Source organism: Salvelinus alpinus, chromosome 5 (genome assembly GCF_045679555.1).
Source record: "Salvelinus alpinus chromosome 5, SLU_Salpinus.1, whole genome shotgun sequence".
Taxonomy (NCBI): domain Eukaryota; kingdom Metazoa; phylum Chordata; class Actinopteri; order Salmoniformes; family Salmonidae; genus Salvelinus; species Salvelinus alpinus.
This window is the reverse complement of record NC_092090.1, coordinates 84,806,380-84,827,411: the sequence shown is the minus strand read 5'-3', so window position 1 is coordinate 84,827,411 and position 21,032 is coordinate 84,806,380. Positions and strand designations below refer to the sequence as shown.

At 45.2% G+C, this 21,032-nt stretch overlaps 1 protein-coding gene across 5 annotated transcripts in view; it reads right to left on the bottom strand.

Annotated features, from left to right (window-relative positions):
* Window positions 1–21,032, bottom strand: part of LOC139577092 (intermembrane lipid transfer protein VPS13A-like) — a 90,394-nt gene that overhangs the window by 27,186 nt on the left and 42,176 nt on the right. For all 5 annotated transcript variants that reach the window (XM_071403888.1, XM_071403890.1, XM_071403889.1 and 2 more), the window contains 8 exons: window positions 13,670–13,899; window positions 13,378–13,531; window positions 13,051–13,197; window positions 12,771–12,852; window positions 12,532–12,601; window positions 12,171–12,285; window positions 3,778–3,891; window positions 3,434–3,579 (listed from right to left, as the gene is read on the bottom strand). In XM_071403888.1, coding sequence (XP_071259989.1) covers window positions 3,434–3,579; window positions 3,778–3,891; window positions 12,171–12,285; window positions 12,532–12,601; window positions 12,771–12,852; window positions 13,051–13,197; window positions 13,378–13,531; window positions 13,670–13,899 — 1,058 coding nt within the window. The remainder of the gene's footprint in view (window positions 1–3,433; window positions 3,580–3,777; window positions 3,892–12,170; window positions 12,286–12,531; window positions 12,602–12,770; window positions 12,853–13,050; window positions 13,198–13,377; window positions 13,532–13,669; window positions 13,900–21,032) is intronic.

Here is a 21,032-nt window from a genome sequence, read left to right as displayed (position 1 = left end):
AAATTTGCTGTCCCCTCAAAATAACTCAACACACAGCCATTAATGTCTAAACCGCTGGCAATAAAAGTGAGTACACCCCTAAGTGAAAATGTCCAAATTGGGCCCAATTAGCCATTTTCCCTCCACGGTGTCATGTGACTCGTTAGTGTTACAAGGTCTCAGGTGTGAATGGGGAGCAGGTGTGTTAAATTTGGTGTCATCGCTCTCACACTCCCTCATACTGACTGGTCACTGGAAGTTCAACATGGCACCTCATGGCAAAGAACTCTCTGAGGATCTGAAAAAAATAATTGTTGCTCTACATAAAGATGGCCTGGGCTATAAGAAGATTGGCAAGACCCTGAAACTGAGCTGCAGCACGGTGGCCAAGACCATATAGCGGTTTAACTGGACCGGTTCCACTCAGAACAGGCCTCGCCATGGTCGACCAAAGAAGTTGAGTGCACGTGCTCAGCGTCATATCCAGAGGTTGTCTTTGGGAAATAGACGTATGAGTGCCGCCAGCATTGCTGCAGAGGTTGAAAGGGTGGGGGGTCAGCCTGTCAGTGCTCAGACCATATGCCGTACACTGCATCAAATTGGTCTGCATGGCTGTCGTCCCAGAAGGAAGCCTCTTCTAAAGATGATGCACAAGAAAGCCCGCAAACAGTTTGCTGAAGACAAGCAGACTAAGGACATGGATTACTGGAACCATGTCCTGTGGTCTGAAGAGACCAAGATAAACTTATTTGGTTCAGATGGTGTCAAGCGTGTGTGGCAGCAACCAGGTGAGGAGTACAAAGACAAGCATGGTGGTGGGAGTGTCATGGTCTGGGGCTGCATGAGTGCTGCCGGCACTGGGGAGCTACAGTTCATTGAGGGAACCATGAATGCCAACATGTACTGTGACATACTGAAGCAGAGCATGATCCCCTCCCTTCGGAGACTGGGCCGCAGGGCAGTATTCCAACATGATAACGACCCCAAACACACCTCCAAGACGACCACTGCCTTGCTAAAGAAGCTGAGGGTAAAGGTGATGGACTGGCCAAGCATGTCTCCAGACCTAAACCCTATTGAGCATCTGTGGGGCATCCTCAAACGGAAGGTGGAGGAGTGCAAGGTCTCTAACATCCACCAGCTCCGTGATGTCGTCATGGAGGAGTGGAAGAGGACTCCAGTGGCAACCTGTGACGCTCTGGTGAACTCCATGCCCAAGAGGGTTAAGGCAGTGCTGGAAAATGATGGTGGCCACACAAAATATTGACACTTTGGGCCCAATTTGGACATTTTCACTTAGGGGTGTACTCACTTTTGTTGCCAGCGGTTTAGACATTAATGGTTGAGTTATTTTGAGGGGACAGCAAATTTACACTGTCATACAAGCTGTACACTCACTACTTTACATTGTAGCAAAGTGTCATTTCTTCAGAGTTGTCACATGAAAAGATATACTCAAATATTTACAAAAATGTGAGGGGTGTACTCACTTTTGTGATATACTGTATGTATGTATGTATGTATGTTTGTATATATACAGTGGGGAGAACAAGTATTTGATACACTGCTGATTTTGCAGGTTTTCCTACTTACAAAGCATGTAGAGGTCTGTAATTTTTATCATAGGTACACTTCAACTGTGGGAGACGGAATCTAAAACAAAAATCCAGAAAATCACATTGTATGATTTTTAAGTAATTAATTTGCATTTTATTGTATGACATAAGTATTTGATACATCAGAAAAGCAGAACTTAATATTTGGTACAGAAACCTTTGTTTGCAATTACAGAGATCATACGTTTCCTGTAGTTCTTGACCAGGTTTGCACACACTGCAGCAGGGATTTTGGCCCACTCCTCCATACAGACCTTCTCCAGATCCTTCAGGTTTCGGGGCTGTCGCTGGGCAATACGGACTTTCAGTTCCCTCCAAAGATTTTCTATTGGGTTCAGGTCTGGAGACTGGCTAGGCCACTCCAGGACCTTGAGATGCTTCTTACGGAGCCACTCCTTGGTTGCCCTGGCTGTGTGTTTTGGGTTGTTGTCATGCTGGAAGACCCAGCCACGACCCATCTTCAATGCTCTTACTGAGGGAAGGAGGTTGTTGGCCAAGATCTCGCGATACATGGCCCCATCCATCCTCCCCTCAATACGGTGCAGTCGTCCTGTCCCCTTTGCAGAAAAGCATCCCCAAAGAATGATGTTTCCACCTCCATGCTTCACGGTTGGGATGGTGTTCTTGGGGTTGTACTCATCCTTCTTCTTCCTCCAAACACGGCGAGTGGAGTTTAGACCAAAAAGCTATATTTTTGTCTCATCAGACCACATGACCTTCTCCCATTCCTCCTCTGGATCATCCAGATGGTCATTGGCAAACTTCAGACGGGCCTGGACATGCGCTGGCTTGAGCAGGGGGACCTTGCGTGCGCTGCAGGATTTTAATCCATGACGGCGTAGTGTGTTACTAATGGTTTTCTTTGAGGCTGTGGTCCCAGCTCTCTTCAGGTCATTGACCAGGTCCTGCCGTGTAGTTCTTGGCTGATCCCTCACCTTCCTCATGATCATTGATGCCCCACGAGGTAAGATCTTGCATGGAGCCCCAGACCGAGGGTGATTGACCGTCATCTTGAACTTCTTCCATTTTCTAATAATTGCGCCAACAGTTGTTGCCTTCTCACCAAGCTGCTTGCCTATTGTCCTGTAGCCCATCCCAGCCTTGTGCAGGTCTACAATCTTATCCCTGATGTACTTACACAGCTCTCTGGTCTTGGCCATTGTGGAGAGGTTGGAGTCTGTTTGATTGAGTGTGTGGACAGGTGTCTTTTATACAGGTAACGAGTTCAAACAGGTGCAGTTAATACAGGTAATGAGTGGAGAACAGGAGGGCTTCTTAAAGAAAAACTAACAGGTCTGTGAGAGCCGGAATTCTTACTGGTTGGTAGGTGATCAAATACTTATGTCATGCAATAAAATGCAAATTAATTACTTAAAAATCATACAATGTGATTTTCTGGATTTTTGTTTTAGATTCCGTCTCTCACAGTTGAAGTGTACCTATGATAAAAATGACAGACGTCTACATGCTTTGTAAGTAGGAAAACCTGCAAAATCGGCAGTGTATCAAATACTTGTTCTCCCCACTGTACATATATATATATATATATAAGCTGGTTGAGAGAATGCCAAGAGTGTGCAAAGCTGGCATCAAGCCAAGGGGGGCTACTTTGAAGAATCTCAAATATATTTTGATTTGTTTAACACTTTTTTGGTTACTACATGATTCCATATGTGTTATTTCATAGTTTTGATGTCTTCACTATTATTCTACAATGTAGAAAATAGTAAAAATATAGAAAAACCCTGGAATGAGTAGGTGTGTCCAAACTTTTGACTGGTACTGTATATGTATGTATGTATGTGTGTGCGTGCGTGTGCCATTGTATGTGTCCATACTTGAAGACGACGTCCTGCACATCAGTGAGGGTTGCTCCGATGCTCTTCAGCAGCAGATTGAGGGATTGGACAGGAATGACCTCGGTCTCCCTCTTCTCCTTATTACCATCCTCTCCTCCAGAACTCAAAGACAAACTCAGGTGCAACTGCCAAACAAACACAAACACACCTTGCTATAGCTACATCATCTCATGATAGAATCCATTGCTATGGTGCATAACTGGCCAATAACAGTTCATGACTAGATGGCCTACTGGTCAAGCCATGCTGTCTGGAAAATCTCATGGCCCTAACGTAATATAGCATATAAGTAGTAAATGCACTGTAATGACACTGACGCTCACCTTGATGGGAGAGATGTGGAAGTACTCATAGAGACTGATAGGGGACGTGTCAGCGGCTGAGATGTTGTTCAGCTCAGTCTTCAGATACTCAATGTCCTTCTCAAACAACTCCACCTGAACACCACCGAGGGAGAGGAGAGAGATATTGACGAGGAGCGGAAGTGAACCCAGGAACTCGAAAATAACTTCAATTGCTTTTGTAAACAACAGCTGTTTCGTCACAGTTCTAAATTTAGTCTTGTTGTTTTCATAGTATTCGCAGGTAGGATGGTTCTTACGTCCGGGGACAAATCTATTTCAGAATATTAAAAGTTGATAGATTTCCCAAAGAAGCATCGCAGCGGGCTGCATTGCCTGCAAAGATAGTAATGTCAGCAGCAGGATGTGTGTACAAGGGTAAGTTGTTTATCAAGTTAACTATATATTCTAGGTAACGTCAGCTAAGTACATGTAAATAGGATAGACAGCCATCCAATATTTGTTATTTTAATGACACAAACGTTAGCTTGATCTGCTAAAAACAATGTTAGCTAACTAGATAGTAGCTAAGCTAGCTAGCTAATGAACAGATGTTCAGTCCCAAAGAGAGAACTATGACAAATTATAGAAAAATGAAACAACAAATGTTATATTACTTGAGAATAATGAAGCAAGTCCTAGTCTAATTTCTATGTTTTCTAACCTCCGATACAGAGACCTGCGAACTCTGCAGATGAAGGTCACAAAGAGAGTCTCAAGTCCTGGAGAGACTGAAGGGTATATCTCCAACGGGTTATATACACTGTAGTTTCTCTTGCTCCTAGAGATCTAGCTACTGGGTGTGCAGGTTTCTGTTCCAGCCCAGCCATTCTGCTTATTATTTGTATTAGACACTATTCATTTAACTATTCAATCATCTCTTGAATAGTTAGGGAGACACTTCCGGGTTGGAGCGAGCGGTCGCATTCGCACTTTGGTCCGCAGGTAGTATAACTTTTCATTACATTTCATTACATTTCATTATAGTACAACGGTTTGATTTGTCTAATCTTAGCAATTTCTTTTTAGCTAGCTACATAGCCGTCTTTGTATCAAAGATAATTGCGTAATTATCGTATTCCGTCGTCCTAACGTAGTCTACACTGCTATCTGCCCAGCAGCTAGCCAGCTAGAAAACGTCTACCGAATAGCAGCACTGTAGAAACTATTACACTCAACTGAACGACTTGATTAGTGTAGTGTTAGCTAGCTACATAGTTGTCTTTGCTGTCTTCGTATCCAAGATAATTGTGGAGTTTAGAGTGTGTAGTTTTAGAGTGATTATCTTAATTTACAGAGGTTAGCTAGCCAGCTATTTATCGTCCTTAACGTAGGAGACACTGCTAGCTAGCCAACAGCTAGCCAACGTCTACCGAATAGAACTTCCGCACTCAACAACCCGGTCGCATTCCGCTTCGCTCCACAGGTAGTATCACATTTTCATTTCATTTCATTACAGTACAACGGTTTGATTTGTTTGATCGTAGCTAGCTACATAGCTAGCTACATAGCCGTCTTTGTATCAAAGATAATTGTGTAGTCTAGAGCGATTTTCTAGGTTAGCTAGCCAGCTATTGTCGTTCTTTTAACGCAACGTAACGTAATCAACACTGCTAGCTAGCCAGCTAGCCCCCGAATAGCAGCACTGTAGAAACTATTACACTCAACGGAACGACTTGATTAGTGCAGTGTCAACAACGCAGCCACTGCCAGCTAGCCTACAAAGTCAACAACGCAGCCACTGCCAGCTAGCCTACTTCAGCAGTACTGTATCATTTTAATCATTTTAGTCAATAAGATTCTTGCTACGTAAGCTTAACTTTCTGAACATTCGAGACGTGTAGTCCAGTTGTCATTCGAATCTCCTTTGCATTAGCGTAGCCTCTTCTGTAGCCTGTCAACTATGTGTCTGTCTATCCCTGTTCTCTCCTCTCTGCACAGACCATACAAACGCTCCACACCGCGTGGCCGCGGCCACCCTAATCTGGTGGTCCCAGCGCGCACGACCCACGTGGAGTTCCAGGTCTCCGGTAGCCTCTGGAACTGCCGATCTGCGGCCAACAAGGCAGAGTTCATCTCAGCCTATGCCTCCCTCCAGTCCCTCGACTTCTTGGCACTGACGGAAACATGGATCACCACAGATAACACTGCTACTCCTACTGCTCTCTCTTCGTCCGCCCACGTGTTCTCGCACACCCCGAGAGCTTCTGGTCAGCGGGGTGGTGGCACCGGGATCCTCATCTCTCCCAAGTGGTCATTCTCTCTTTCTCCCCTTACCCATCTGTCTATCGCCTCCTTTGAATTCCATGCTGTCACAGTTACCAGCCCTTTCAAGCTTAACATCCTTATCATTTATCGCCCTCCAGGTTCCCTCGGAGAGTTCATCAATGAGCTTGATGCCTTGATAAGCTCCTTTCCTGAGGACGGCTCACCTCTCACAGTTCTGGGCGACTTTAACCTCCCCACGTCTACCTTTGACTCATTCCTCTCTGCCTCCTTCTTTCCACTCCTCTCCTCTTTTGACCTCACCCTCTCACCTTCCCCCCTACTCACAAGGCAGGCAATACGCTCGACCTCATCTTTACTAGATGCTGTTCTTCCACTAACCTCATTGCAACTCCCCTCCAAGTCTCCGACCACTACCTTGTATCCTTTTCCCTCTCGCTCTCATCCAACACTTCCCACACTGCCCCTACTCGGATGGTATCGCGCCGTCCCAACCTTCGCTCTCTCTCCCCCGCTACTCTCTCCTCTTCCATCCTATCATCTCTTCCCTCTGCTCAAACCTTCTCCAACCTATCTCCTGATTCTGCCTCCTCAACCCTCCTCTCCTCCCTTTCTGCATCCTTTGACTCTCTCTGTCCCCTATCCTCCAGGCCGGCTCGGTCCTCCCCTCCCGCTCCGTGGCTCGACGACTCATTGCGAGCTCACAGAACAGGGCTCCGGGCAGCCGAGCGGAAATGGAGGAAAACTCGCCTCCCTGCGGACCTGGCATCCTTTCACTCCCTCCTCTCTACATTTTCCTCTTCTGTCCCTGCTGCTAAAGCCACTTTCTACCACTCTAAATTCCAAGCATCTGCCTCTAACCCTAGGAAGCTCTTTGCCACCTTCTCCTCCCTCCTGAATCCTCCCCCCCTCCTCCCTCTCTGCAGATGACTTCGTCAACCATTTTGAAAAGAAGGTCGACGACATCCGATCCTCGTTTGCTAAGTCAAACGACACCGCTGGTTCTGCTCACACTGCCCTACCCTGTGCTCTGACCTCTTTCTCCCCTCTCTCTCCAGATGAAATCTCGCGTCTTGTGACGGCCGGCCGCCCAACAACCTGCCCGCTTGACCCTATCCCCTCCTCTCTTCTCCAGACCATTTCCGGAGACCTTCTCCCTTACCTCACCTCGCTCATCAACTCATCCCTGACCGCTGCCTACGTCCCTTCCGTCTTCAAGAGAGCGAGAGTTGCACCCCTTCTGAAAAAACCTACACTCGATCCCTCCGATGTCAACAACTACAGACCAGTATCCCTTCTTTCTTTTCTCTCCAAAACTCTTGAACGTGCCGTCCTTGGCCAGCTCTCCCGCTATCTCTCTCAGAATGACCTTCTTGATCCAAATCAGTCAGGTTTCAAGACTAGTCATTCAACTGAGACTGCTCTTCTCTGTATCACGGAGGCGCTCCGCACTGCTAAAGCTAACTCTCTCTCCTCTGCTCTCATCCTTCTAGACCTATCGGCTGCCTTCGATACTGTGAACCATCAGATCCTCCTCTCCACCCTCTCCGAGTTGGGCATCTCCGGCGCGGCCCACGCTTGGATTGCGTCCTACCTGACAGGTCGCTCCTACCAGGTGGCGTGGCGAGAATCTGTCTCCTCACCACGTGCTCTCACCACTGGTGTCCCCCAGGGCTCTGTTCTAGGCCCTCTCCTATTCTAGCTATACACCAAGTCACTTGGCTCTGTCATAACCTCACATGGTCTCTCCTATCATTGCTATGCAGACGACACACAACTAATCTTCTCCTTTCCCCCTTCTGATGACCAGGTGGCGAATCGCATCTCTGCATGTCTGGCAGACATATCAGTGTGGATGACGGATCACCACCTCAAGCTGAACCTCGGCAAGACGGAGCTGCTCTTCCTCCCGGGGAAGGACTGCCCGTTCCATGATCTCGCCATCACGGTTGACAACTCCATTGTGTCCTCCTCCCAGAGCGCTAAGAACCTTGGCGTGATCCTGGACAACACCCTGTCGTTCTCAACTAACATCAAGGCGGTGGCCCGTTCCTGTAGGTTCATGCTCTACAACATCCGCAGAGTACGACCCTGCCTCACACAGGAAGCGGCGCAGGTCCTAATCCAGGCACTTGTCATCTCCCGTCTGGATTACTGCAACTCGCTGTTGGCTGGGCTCCCTGCCTGTGCCATTAAACCCCTACAACTCATCCAGAACGCCGCAGCCCGTCTGGTGTTCAACCTTCCCAAGTTCTCTCACGTCACCCCGCTCCTCCGCTCTCTCCACTGGCTTCCAGTTGAAGCTCGCATCCGCTACAAGACCATGGTGCTTGCCTACGGAGCTGTGAGGGGAACGGCACCTCAGTACCTCCAGGCTCTGATCAGGCCCTACACCCAAACAAGGGCACTGCGTTCATCCACCTCTGGCCTGCTCGCCTCCCTACCACTGAGGAAGTACAGTTCCCGCTCAGCCCAGTCAAAACTGTTCGCTGCTCTGGCCCCCCAATGGTGGAACAAACTCCCTCACGACGCCAGGACAGCGGAGTCAATCACCACCTTCCGGAGACACCTGAAACCCCACCTCTTTAAGGAATACCTAGGATAGGATAAAGTAATCCTTCTCACCCCCCCCCCTTAAAAGATTTAGATGCACTATTGTAAAGTGGCTGTTCCACTGGATGTCATAAGGTGAATGCACCAATTTGTAAGTCGCTCTGGATAAGAGCGTCTGCTAAATGACTTAAATGTAAATGTAATCTCTTGTTTTGGAGTAAGATGAATGTCTAAACCCATTAACTGTTTACATAGGCGTTCTTTGTATGATAGGAAATACAGTGTTGATTCTTGAATTTAAGTATAACGTATTTTTTGGTCAGTGAACATTCCCTTTTTGTCTCTTATTTGGTTGTCACTCACTCTCATTTTATTTGATGATATTACACAGATTTGTAGCCGATGTCCTTGATCATTGGTGTGGGTGTAACAATCCCTGTATATGGCTGACCTAAGATGCAACCCCTCTCTAAAACAGCACTTCATACCCACAAAGCAGCATCAATTATCCTACCAAACCCATGATCTTGGTTAGGCTAGGATAACAGTACTTTAGGTCTCAGGGTGGGTGACAGCACCACATGATGGCGTGGAGGTAGTGGTGTGGATCAGAAAACCAGTCAGTATCTGGTGACCCCCATTTGCCTGATGCAGCACGACACCTACTTCACATTGAGTTGATCAGGCTGTTGATTTTGGCCTGTGGAATGTTGTCACACTCCTCTTCAATAGCTGTGCAAAGTTGCTGGATACTGGCGGGAACTGGAACACGCTGTCGTACACATGAATCCAGAGCCTCCCAAACATGCTCAATGGGTGACATGTCTGGTGAGTATGCACGCCATGGAAGAACTGGGACATTTTCAGCTTCCATGAATTGTGTACAGATTCTTGCGACATGGGGCCGTGCATTATCATTATTAAACATTAGGTGATGTCGGCGGATGAATGGCACGACAATGTGCCTCAGGATCTCGTCACAGTATCTCTGTGAATTCAAATTGCCATTGATAAAATGTAATTGTGTTTGTTGTCCGTAGCTTATGCCTGCCCATACCATAACCCCACCGCCACCATGGGGCACTCTGTTCACAATGTTGGCATCAGCAAATCGTTCGCCCACACGCCGCCATACATGCTGTCTGCCATCTGCCCAGTACAGTTGAAACCGGGATTCGTCTGTGAAGAGCACACTTCTCCAGCGTGCCAGTGCCCATTGAAGGTGAGCATTTGCCCATTGAAGTCAGTTACAACGCTGAACTGCAGTCAGGTAAAGACCCTGGTGAGGACGACGAGCACGCAGATGAGCTTCCGCTAGACGGTTTGTGCAAAAATTATTCGGTTGTGCAAACCCACAGTTTCACCAGCTGTACGGGTGGCTGGTCTCGGATGATCCCGCAGGTGAAGAACCCAGATGTGGAGGTCCTGGGCTGGCGCAGTTACACGTTGGTCTGCATTTGTGACGCTGGTTGGCCATACGGCCAAATTCTCTAAAAAGGACGTTGGAGGCAACTTAGGGTAGAGAAATTAACATTAAGTTCTCTGGCAACAGCTCTGGTGGACATCCCTACAGTTAGCATGCCAAATGCACGCTCCCTCAAAACTTGAGACATCTGTAGCATTGTGTTGTGTGACAAAACTGCACATTTTAGAGTTGCCTTTTATTGTCCCCAGCACAAGGTGCACCTGTGTAATGACAATGAGTAATGATCATGCTGTTTAATTAGCTTCTTGATATGCCACACCTGTCAGGTGGATGGATTATCTTGGCAAAGCAGAAATGCTCACTAACAGCGATGTAAACAAATTTGTGCAAAACATTTGAGATAAATACTTTTTGTGCATATGGAAAATGTCTGGGATCTTTTATTTCAGCTCAAAAAACATGGGAACAACACTTTACATGTTGCGTTTATATTTTTGTTCAGTGTAGAACGTGTTATTGTTTGGACAGTTGAAAAGGTCTATAGCAGGGGTCGGCAACCTTTTGTGTGGAGTGCCAATTAACAATTTATCCTAAGATTTTTTACGATCTGCGTGCAAGTTATGATTTTCATATGTGCATTACAACTAACTGTGTCTGTTGAATATCTAATTGCTCACAAACTGAAGAATTCCATAGCTCGCTAAACAGAGGCGCTGTCCAAGATTAAGCCCGTAGTGCTTAATCTTGGAACACAGATTCTATTGGTGAATGATACAGTGACATTTAACCACACGGTGGCCAATCTTATCTTCAATCAGCTTTGTGAATCCTTTATGTTTCCCACCATAGTGGAGGCACCGTCAGTTGTAATAGCGAATATGTTTTTAATAGACACCTCTCTCCTCAAAATGATCTGTGAAGGCCTTTGCTACATCGTCCCCTTTAGTAGTACCATGCATGGGTTATAGACAAAGCAGCTCCTCACGTACCTGTTCTGGGTCACAGTATCTTATAGACAAAGTAGCTCCTCACGTACCGGCTCTGAGTCACAGTATCTTGCAACAACTGCCAGACGTGGAATGTCATTCACATCCACACTCTCATCAAGAGCCACACAGGTGCATCTTTCAACGCTACAGTTTGCTGCTTTTCAAACATCTCGGTAACGCGCCTTTCAACAGTTCTGGCAGACACAGGCATGCCTTTTATCTTTGAGATGATTGTGTCTTTGTTAGGCAATCCATCAAATAAAGCCTGCAAACTACTGAGGAAAGCCTCCTTGATATATTCCCCATTCGTAAATGTTTTTCCATGTTTAGCAATGTACAGGGCAACTTTGTAGCTCCCCTCTGTAGCTTGATTTGACTGCATGTAGATTTGTAAACATAACTGCTTGCTTATCATACCTGGACACAGCCCTTTTGATTCCTTTTCCGCCTCATCCTTCAAGTTTTTCTCCCGTCTCGTTTCAAAATGACGGCGTACACTTGATGTCCGACAAACAACAGTTTTACAACAGAGATCACAAACAGGCCAGCCCTTCCATATTCCTTTGTCCAAGAGGGAATAAATGAGTGGACATCTGCCTTACTTTTCTTTACATTTTGCGCCCTGAACTTCTTTAAATAACAAAAGAAGGCTTGCTAGCTCTCATCTTCAGTGCTGTCTTGGTTTTGAATTTGTCGGGAGAGGCGAGGCAGGTCCTCTTGCACTGAACTAATAATATGAAACTCCTGCAAAATCATGAAAGCCCACTGGCTAATCAGGATTGACCTACCTTGGGAACTACAACATTGCAGTGAATACCAATGCAATTTCGAAACCAGTGCATGCAATTTCAATAATTTTCTCCAGTTTAATAAAAGAAAAATACTGACCAAAATAAGTGATATAATAAATGTCAAGGCAAGGCTTAGCACACCAATAATTGTTTTTTTTAAAGAAAAATAAAATAAAATATATTTAAAAAAAAGAATCGTCTTTTTTTGGGTGGGTGGCTTGCCAAGGCAAATACCCTCGCATGCCAAGGCTGGCACGCGTGCCTGAGGTTGCCGACCCCTGATCTGTAGGCTCTTTGCACATGCTAGATCATTGGTTCCAAACTCCAGTCCTCGAGTATGTAGTGGGGGTAATGTGTGGAGGTCAATTGAGGGGAAGGTCAGGGTCTTACCATCTGCTCTGATGTCATCACGCTGGCGTTCTCCGGGGTGAACAGATCCAAGATGGCGTAGAGGAAACCCAGGTCCAACTTCAAGTCCATCTCCTGGATCAGCACCATGAAATACCTGACGAAGTCAGGGGGTGGAAGATATAGAGACAGGCAATGAGAAAGTTGGCAGAAAGGAAGGTATGGGAACAGAGAGAGAGAGAAGACACAGTGAGAACAGAAGAGAGAGAACAGAAGATAGAGAAGACACAGAGAGAGAGAGAAGACACAGAGACAGAGAGATGGAACAGAAAAGAGATTGAACAGAAGGAGAGAGAGAGATGGAAGATAGGTGGGAGAAAATGAACTATAGCGATGGACTCACTTGATGCGGGAGATATCTGAGTGTCCGGCTGCCCTGGTAACAATGCTGATGTCGGTCAGAGGTTTGGGCTCTAAAGGACATGTGGAGCAGAAACACCCATAGCTATGTGTTTATCCAGAGTACTCCACTCTAACAATGTGTATGGTTGCGTCCGAAATGCCCCCCTTTTGGGACCCACTTAGGCCCATGTAAGTGTGACTGAAAAACACAGAGGGACTTGGACAGAGTTTGGTACTGACCTGAGTCCATGGTGACAGACTTTGGTAGTTTTATTGGGTAGAAGACATAGGGAAAGATTGCTCCAGGCAGCTGATTCTGGATCTGTGGAAAAATAAAGGACTCAAAAAATGGAACCAAAAAAAAAAGTCAGCATGAAAGGAATGGCATTTAATTGAACTGAATAGTTGGCCAAATGACTAAATGGTCAAGGTAAAAAATCTATGGTATGATAGTCAGGTCGGGTGGGGACCCACCATACAGTTGGATAGAGTGCAAACTTTCCAACTCTCTGGAACCCACCTGTATGCGGTTGATCTGGACACGGTAAGCACTCTGGCGGGCCGATACGCTGTACTCCACCTTCACCCCCGGAAGGAAGTTCCTCCTGATTGGAGCATCATATGGCTTCATCATCCTCATGTCTTGCCTATTTGGCGTCAGAGACACCTGATAACAGAGTTAGCCCACACACACACACACACAGGTTATACTGGAGCTGTGCACAAATTGAGAACCACATCTACCTTTACAAATTGTATAATTTTCAAGGGGCAGGATCTCAAGTGGATGGTACATGGTATCAGACGCATGGATACTGTACAGTGGCATATCCAGTTGCTGTCTGACCTGGAAGTTGCTATCCAGGTCTAAGATGGCGTTGTCCACTGATCCACTCTCGGTGTACTCTCTGAAGTGGGTCTCCAGCAGCGCTGCATATTTAAAACTCAGGGGTTTCCAGCGAGACTTCTTCTTTGGCTTGAACTCCCACACCACATCTGAACTACACACACAGGAGGAAAGCACACTGAACATGCTGCTGTTCTGAAATTGGAACCACCTTTCCACTCACAGTACAATCAACTGTAGTACCATCATACCATAGTGAGTGAGTGTATATACCATGTGAGTGTGTGTATACCTGGTAATGCCAATGAAGGACACCTCCTGGTGGCTGCTGTTGTTGACCAGGGAGACACCAACGTCTTGCAGGGAGAGGATGATCTCCTGTTCAGCCAGCTCGGCCTTCTCACTCTCACACAGCAGCTTGTAGATCCGCCTGTCCTCGGTGAACAGCGCCACCCGCTGGAGGCCCTCGTAGAATGAGATGAGGTACAGCTTACCCTCCTCATTCACGTCCAACCGCAGGTCCTACACACGGATCAAGTGCACATCAGATGCAAAGAAAGCCTCCACAACTTTTTACACTATGTTTATACTACTGTACGTATTTTGTCTGTCTTGTAGAATTTTAAACTGGTTATCATCATTTTGCTTCCCTTGTAAAACTGCTCAGGTCATCAAACCAGTATAAGGGGGATAAAAATGCAGTAACACTTTCAAAGTTTCTGGTGGACTTACCTAAATCCTTTACTAAGCCTTTTGAGGATCGGAGCCTGAATAATGATCCGATTAAAGTTGTGTGATTATTGATGGACTACACCTTATTAAGCAGCTCTGTTAAACAGGAGATTCTAGTCTGTTTCATATCAGTTCATTTTAAGTGTGATATGTAATATGTATACATATATACATATAGCCTACATATTAGTCTGAGGAGATACTATGGTTGAGCCTCACGCCTGTGTGTCATATTGGTCTGATGTACTCAACACAAAATGTGCATCACACGAATATGAAACACTGGTATAAATAAGAATGAACCATATTATCAATCAAACCGTGTGAGAATGTAACATATCAACACCGCTAGCGCAAATGGTGAATGGTGGTTAGGGTTGGGCAATCAACTTTTGTTCTATCGTGATTCTGTACATATAAAATCGCCCGATAGACAATGTTATCGCCCCCATAGAGGCCAGACATTTTTGTATTTAAAAAAATGGTATAATTAAGAAACAAACAGAAAAAGTATGAATAGACCGCTAGCGCAAGCTCGCATGCTACGGGAGGGACGAGACGAATCGGGATTCATGACAACATATTTAGGGGAGCTGAATGGGCCAAATCTGATGTAACAAGAACTGCCACAGACAAAACTCCAGGGGTTGCTAAAACGGCTGTTCTCAAAACAGTGTGTTATGGACTTGTGCTCATGTACAACGCACTTGAACTCACCCTACTGTCTGAGTGCTTAGCTTACAGAAACGTATCACCTCTATTGCCTATGCAGACAAACTGATCCACTACAGGAACCTTATCAACACACCAACGAGATCGAGGATCCAAATTCACTGTCTCTGCTTGGATGTTTCAAATTCCACAGACCCCCCTCTTGCGCAGTGGAACCTAGAACAATATGTGACCACTTAGTTATGGTACGGTCCTTTCAGCACCACGATTTGAAAATAACCCTCATCAAGATCTGTTGCCTACACCTAATAATCCTACTTATCACTTATTATTATTATTAAAAATAGAAGATTATCACTTATCACAATGGTGCTTGTTTAGTATAGTTAGATCAAAGCTGAATTAATATCTCACAAGATCACAATGATTCATTAGTATTTTATAATAATACAACAAAAACACCTCCTTAGTCATTTATCTGAAGCTGAATAGTTTAAAAAATCCTCAACACAGCAAGCCACTAGGCCGGATATACAGTGCATTCGGAGTGTATTCAGACGCCTTGAATTTTACCACATTTTGTTATGTTACAGCCTTATTCTAAAATGGAATGCATTTCAATTAACAGGTGTGCCTTGTTAAAAGTATATTTGTGGAATTTATTTCCTTCTTAATGTGTTTGAGCCAATCAGTTGTGTTGTGACAAGGTAGGGGTGGTATACAGAAGATGGCCCTATTTGGTAAAAGACCAAGTACATCAACTGTTCAGAGGAGACTGCGTGAAATCAGGCCTTCATGGTTGATTTGCTACAATGAAACCACGACAACCCAATTGAGATGGTTTGGGATGAGTTAGACCGCAGAGTGAAGGAAACACAGCCAACAAGTGCTCAGCATATGTGGGAACTCCTTCAATACTGTTGGAAAAGCATTCCTCATGAAGGAGGTTGAGAGAATTCCAAAAGTGTGCAAAGCTGTCATCAAAGCAAAAAGGTGGCTACTTTGAAGAATGTCAAATATAAAATATATTTTGATTTGTTTAACACTTTTTTGGTTCCTACATGATTCCATATGTGTTATTTCATGGTTTTGATGTCTTCACTATTATTCTACAATGTAGGAAATAGTAAGAAATAAAGAAAAACCCTGGAATGAGAAGGTGTGTCCAAACTTTGGACTGGTACTGTATATACACTGCTCAAAAAAATAAAGGGACCACTTAAACAACACAATGTAACTCCAAGTCAATCACACTTCTGTGAAATCAAACTGTCCACTTAGGAAGCAACACTAATTGACAATAAATTTCACATGCTGTTGTGCAAATGGAATAGACAACAGGTGGAAATTATAGGCAATTAGCAAAACACCCCCAATAAAGGAGTGGTTCTGCAGGTGGTGACCACAGACCACTTCTCAGTTCCTATGCTTCCTGGCTGATGTTTTGGTCACTTTTGAATGCTGGCGGTGCTTTCACTCTAGTGGTAGCATGAGACGGAGTCTACAACCCACACAAGTGGCTCAGGTAGTGCAGCTCATCCAGGATGGCACATCAATGCGAGCTGTGGCAAGAAGGTTTGCTGTGTCTGTCAGCGTAGTGTCCAGAGCATGGAGGCGCTACCAGGAGACAGGCCAGTACATCAGGAGACGTGGAGGAGGCCGTAGGAGGGCAACAACCCAGCAGCAGGACCGCTACCTCCGCCTTTGTGCAAGGAGGCGCAGGAGGAGCACTGCCAGAGCCCTGCAAAATGACCTCCAGCAGGCCACAAATGTGCATGTGTCTGCTCAAACGGTCAGAAACAGACTCCATGAGGGTGGTATGAGGGCCCAACGTCCACAGGTGGGGGTTGTGCTTACAGCCCAACACCGTGCAGGACGTTTGGCATTTGCCAGAGAACACCAAGATTGGCAAATCCGCCACTGGCGCCCTGTGCTCTTCACAGATGAAAGCAGGTTCACACTGAGCACATGTGACAGACGTGACAGAGTCTGGAGACGCCGTGGAGAACGTTCTGCTGCCTGCAACATCCCCCAGCATGACCGGTTTGGTGGTGGGTCAGTCATGGTGTGGGGTGGCATTTTTCTTTGGGGGGCCGCACAGCCCTCCATGTGCTCGCCAGAGGTAGCCTGACTGCCATTAGGTACCGAGATGAGATCCTCAGACCCCTTGTGAGACCATATACTGGTGCGGTTGGACCTGGGTTCCTCCTAATGCAAGACAATGCTAGACCTCATGTGGCTGGAGTAGTCAGCAGTTCCTGCAAGAGGAAGGCATTGATGCTATGGACTGGCCCGCCCGTTCCCCAGACCTGAATCCAATTGAGCACATCTGGGACATCATCCATCCACCAACGCCACGTTGCACCACAGACTGTCCAGGAGTTGGCGGATGCTTTAGTCCAGGTCTGGGAGGAGATCCCTCAGGAGACCATCCGCCACCTCATCAGGAGCATGCCCAAGCGTTGTAGGGAGGTCATACAGGCACGTGGAGGCCACACACACTACTGAGCCTCATTTTGACTTGTTTTAAGGACATTACATCAAAGTTGGATCAGCCTGTAGTGTGGTTTTCCACTTTAATTTTGAGTGTGACTCCAAATCCAGACCTCCATGGGTTGATAAATTTGATTTCCATTGATCATTTTTGTGTGATTTTGTTGTCAGCACATTAAACTATGTAAAGAAAAAAGTATTTAATAAGAATATTTCATTCATTCAGATCTAGGATGTGTTATTTTAGTGTTCCCTTTATTTTTTTGAGCAGTCTATTTTTTATCAATCTACACACAAAAACCCACAATGACAAAGTAAAAACAGGTTTGCACATTCATAAAAATAAAAAATGTAATAGAAATACCTTAACATAAGTATTCAGACCCTTTGCTATGAGACTCGAAATTGAGCTCAGGTGCATCCTGTTTCCATTGATCATCTACAACTTGATTGGAGTCCACCTGTGGTAAATTCAATTGATTGGACATGATTTGGAAAGGCACACACCTGTCTATATAAGGTCCCACAATTGACAGTGCATGTCAGAGCAAAAACAAGGCCATGAGGTCGAAGGAATTGTTCATAGAGCTCTGAGACAGGATTGTGTCGAGGCACAGATCTGGGGATGGGTACCAAAACATTTATGCAACATTGAAGGTACCCAATAATACAGTGGTGTCCATCATTCTTAAATAGAAGAAATTTGGAACCACCAAGACTCTTCCTAGTGCTGGCCGCCTGGCCAAACTGAGCAATCGGGGGAGAAGGACCTTGGTCAGGGAGGTGACCGAGAACCTGATGGTCACTCTGACAGAGCTCCAGAGTTCCTCTGTGGAGATGGGAGAACCTTCCAGAAGGATAACCATTTCTGCAGAACTCCACCAATCAGGCCTTTATGGTAGAGTGGCCAGACGGAAGCCACTACTCAGTAAAAGGCACATGACAGCCCGCTTGGAGTTTGCCAAAAGGCACCTAAAGGCTCTCAGACCATGAGAAACAAGATTCTCTGGTCTGATGAAACCAATATTGAACTCTTTGGCCTGAACGCCAAGCGTCACGTCTGGAGGAAACCTGACACCATCCCTATGGTGAAGCGTGGTGGTGGCAGCATCATGCTGTGGGGATGTTTTTCAGCGACAGGGGCACTACTCAGAATCGAGGGAAAGATGAATGGCGCAAAGTACAGAGAGATATTTAATGAAAACCTGCTCCAGCGCTCAGGACCTCAGACTGGGGCGAAGGATCACCTTCCAACAGGACGACAACCCTAAGCACACAGCCAAGACAATGCAGGAGTGGCTTCGGGATAAGTCTCTGAATGTCCTTGAGTGGCCCACGTGAGCCCTGACTTGAACCCAATCTAACATCTCTGGAGAAACCTGAAAATAGCTGTGCAGCGACGCTCCCGATCCGACATGACAGAGCTCGAGAGGATCTGCCGAGAAGAATGGGAGAAACTCCCCAAAAACAGCTATGCCAAGCTTGTTGCGTCATACCCAAGAAGGCTGTACTTACTGCCAAAGGTGCTTCAAAGTATTGAGTAAAGGGTCTGAATACTTCGGTAAATGTGATATCAGTTTTTTATTTTGCTTTTCTTTGTCATTATGGGTTATTGTGTGTAGATTGAAAAAATAACAATTTAATCAATTTTAGAATAAGTCTGTAAAGTAACAAAACGTGGAAAAAGTCAAGGCGTCTGAATACTTTTCAAATGCACTGTATGCTTGTATTGAAACAAAATACAAGAAAGGCTATTAGTTAACACAATCTGCTCTAATTCGCTCACAAAACAGTAATTCAAGAAGATGTAAACTAATTGAGATCACATGATTGGCATGCAGTTTGGACATTTCACCGGTAAAACTGAATTATCATTCACAATTGACAGTGATGGCGGCCTATTTTGAAATTAGGTATGCATAACTCCAGCATCCCGGAGTCGCCTCTTCACTGATGACGTTGAGACTGGTGTTTTGCGGGTACTATTTAATGAAGCTGCCAGTTGAGGACTTGTGAGGCATCTGTTTCTCAAACTAGACACTAATGTGCTTGTCCTCTTGCTCAGTTGTGCACCCAGGCCTCCCACTCCTCTTTTCTATTTTGGTTAGAGACAGTTTGCGCAGGTCTGTGAAGGGAGTAGTACACAGCGTTTTATGAGATCTTCAGTCTCTTGGCAATTTCTCGCATGGAATAGCTTTCATTTCTCAGAACAAGAATAGACTGATGAGTTTCAGAAGAAAGTTCTTTGTTTCTGGACATTTTGAGCCTGTAATCGAACCCACAAATGCTGATGCTCCAGATACTCAACTAGTCTAAAGAAGGCCAATTGTATTGCTTCTTTAAATCAGAACAACAGTTTTCAGCTGTCCTAACATAATTGCAAAAGGGTTTTCTAATGATCACTTAGCTAATCCAAGTTTATAATTTTAAAAGGCTAACACAACGTGCCATTGGAACACAGGAGTTATGGTTGCTGATAATGGTCCTTTGTACGCCTATGTAAATATTCCATAAAAAATCTGCCGTTTCCGGCTACAATAGTCATTTACAACATTAACAATGTCTACACTGTATTTCTGATCAATTTGATGTTATTTTAATGGACAAAAAATGTGCTTTTCTTTAAAAAACGAGGACATTTCTAAGTGACCCCAAACTTTTGAAAGTTAGTATATATATATATATATATATATATACAGTTGAAGTCGGAAGTTTACATACACCATAGCCAAATAGATTTAAACTCAGTTTTTCATAATTCCTGACATTTAATCCAAGTAAAAATTCGCTGTTTTAGGTCAGTTAGGATCACTACTTTATTTTAAGAATGTGAAATGTCAGAATAATAGTTGAGAGAAAATGATTTATTTCAGCTTTATTTCTTTCATTACTTTCCCAGTGGGTCAGAAGTTTACATACACTCAATTCGTTTTTGGTAGCATTGCCTTTAAATTGTTTAACTTGGGTCAAACGTTTTGGGTAGCCTTCCACAAGCTTCCCACAATAAGTTGGGTGAATTTTGGCCCATTCCTCCTGACAGAGCTGGTGTAACTGTGTCAGGTTTGTAGGCCTCCTTGCTCGCACACTCTTTTTCAGTTCTGCCAACAAATGTTCTATAGGATTGAGGTCAGGGCTTTGTGATGGCCACTCCAATACCTTGACTTTGTTGTCCTCAAGCCATTTTGCCACACCTTTGGAAGTATGCTTTGGGTCATTGTCCATTTGGAAAACCCATTTGCGACCAAGCTTTAACTTCCTGACTGATGTCTTGAGATGTTGCTTCAATATATCCACAAAATTTTCCCTCCTCATGAAGCCATCTATTTTGTGAAGTGCACCAGTCCCTCCTGCAGCAAAGCACCCCCACTACATGCTGCCACCCCTGTGCTTCACGGTTGGGATGGTGTTCTTCAGCTTGCAAGCCTCCCCCTTTTTCCTCCAAACATTATGATGGTCATTATGGCCAAACAGTTCTATTTTTGTTTTATCAGACCAGAGGACATTTCTCCAAAAAGTACAATCTTTGTCCCCATGTGCAGTTGCAAACCGTAGTCTGGCTTTTTTATGGCAGTTTTGGAGCAGTGGCTTCCTTCTTGCTGAGCGGCCTTTCAGGTTATGTCAATATAGGACTTGTTTTACTGTGGATATAGATACTTTTGTACCGGTTTCCTCCAGCATCTTCACAAGGTCCTTTGCTGTTGTTCTGGGATTGATTTGCACTTTTCGCACCAAAGTACGTTCATCTCTAGGAGACAGAA